Below are 1,448 nucleotides of genomic sequence, written 5' to 3'. Positions count from 1 at the left end.
AAACGAACGCGGCAGATTACACTGGAGACTGCAGTTCCCTGAAGTCCATTCGTCCATCACACCCGCATTAACAACATCGTTAGAATCACAATCAAGAAATAGCGGCAAAATTGAGTTTTCGGGTTTGCCAACACCTGGGCAAATTCCGAGGGAGGTGGTGTCTTCTTTACACAGGAGCTCAATCGTGCTGGGAACAGGAGCGTCCATCTCTCGCCAAGGAATGCTCGGGACGAAGAACATGGCGGTAAAGGAGGCGCCGAGGATGGCCAGACCCACTAGGAATATAGCGCGGTGGATCTTGAGGGCATCCGCGAGCGCCCCAAATGTGATGGCAGCTTTAGCAGAAGCCAAGGGAGTAACGGTCCACATAAGACCCACGCCCTGGGCAGGCACGCCCTTCTGTCGAACAACCACTGGCAGGAATGGGAGGAGAGCGATTCCTGTAAAGATGTAGTTAGAAAAATATTCATTTCGGGAGAAAGGGATAATAAAATGCGATAATTTACGGTTATCGAGTATCAGATAAAGCCTTTAAATGAAGTCCTGCATATGCGAACATTCTTACTGAATACTACATAAGAGTCCATATCCATTTATTTACATTAATATTTCAGAACGTTTATCTTTACCCCGCCTCTCTCATTTCAAATCTCTAAGAAAAACACTTTCATGTCACCCACATCAAAGACCCCATAATCAATTTTAACAATGCAAATATATTCAGCGTAATGTAGAAGTCAGTGCCTACTTCTGTCACTTTTACATAAATCACACATTTTGAGTGTCGAAATGCCTGTACGCCACATATTTGCGTCACATTTATACATTCACATTATTTTGTTAACCCTAACTGGCCAAAAAAGTGTGAAACCATTGCAGAAGGTCAACTATTGTGCATAAAAATTACTTCAGCTCGTTTCTCGACGGCCTGGCTCGCACGTCTCAAGAACAGCTCAATTGGGAGTAATTGTCCCTCTGACAGCTACTCGGCAGGATAAGGACTCTTCCTTGACACTCCTTGTCCCTGAGGCCAAGGCGCAATAGGCTGTCCTAGAATAAAGAATGGCGCACTTACCACCATACTTGAGGAAGTAGTGAACCTTCAAAGGCAGAAGTTTCTTGTTGATCTTCGGAGCCATGTCGGCGAAGGAGCCCTGAGGTCGAGGGGCTCGTCTTGGGCAGAGACTCGGAGTGGCGCCGGCGTGACGTCTGGAGATCCTTGGCTGCAACGAGAAGCAACGAAGCTTGTAATTGTTACTGGAGCTACGTGCGGGCGTCTCTGACAGAGTGATGGTGTGTCTGTCGCCCTTGGAGTCAAAATTGTGTATGATGATGATGGTGAATAGAATCGGGTGACCATACCAAGATTATCAAAATTTTAGAGATTTCAGCATCTAGTATATTGCTAAAACACTACTACCGACCAAAATAATAAGTAGTTGCTGTTG

The 1,448-nt window shown here is 45.7% G+C and overlaps 1 protein-coding gene across 1 annotated transcript in view; it reads right to left on the bottom strand.

Moving 5' to 3' along the window:
• Window positions 1–1,223, bottom strand: part of LOC119594080 (major facilitator superfamily domain-containing protein 6-like) — a gene marked incomplete at its 5' end in the record, with an annotated part of 4,179 nt that extends 2,956 nt beyond the window's left edge. Inside the window, 2 exon segments of the mRNA XM_037943133.1 lie at window positions 1–440; window positions 1,076–1,223. Of these exon segments, the coding sequence (XP_037799061.1) occupies window positions 1–440; window positions 1,076–1,139 (504 nt within the window).
• Between the last annotated feature and the right edge of the window lie 225 nt (window positions 1,224–1,448).

This window comes from Penaeus monodon, chromosome 33 (assembly GCF_015228065.2).
Source record: "Penaeus monodon isolate SGIC_2016 chromosome 33, NSTDA_Pmon_1, whole genome shotgun sequence".
Classification (NCBI taxonomy): domain Eukaryota; kingdom Metazoa; phylum Arthropoda; class Malacostraca; order Decapoda; family Penaeidae; genus Penaeus; species Penaeus monodon.
The sequence above is the reverse complement of the archived record's forward strand: the minus strand, read 5'-3'. Positions and strand labels throughout refer to the sequence as shown.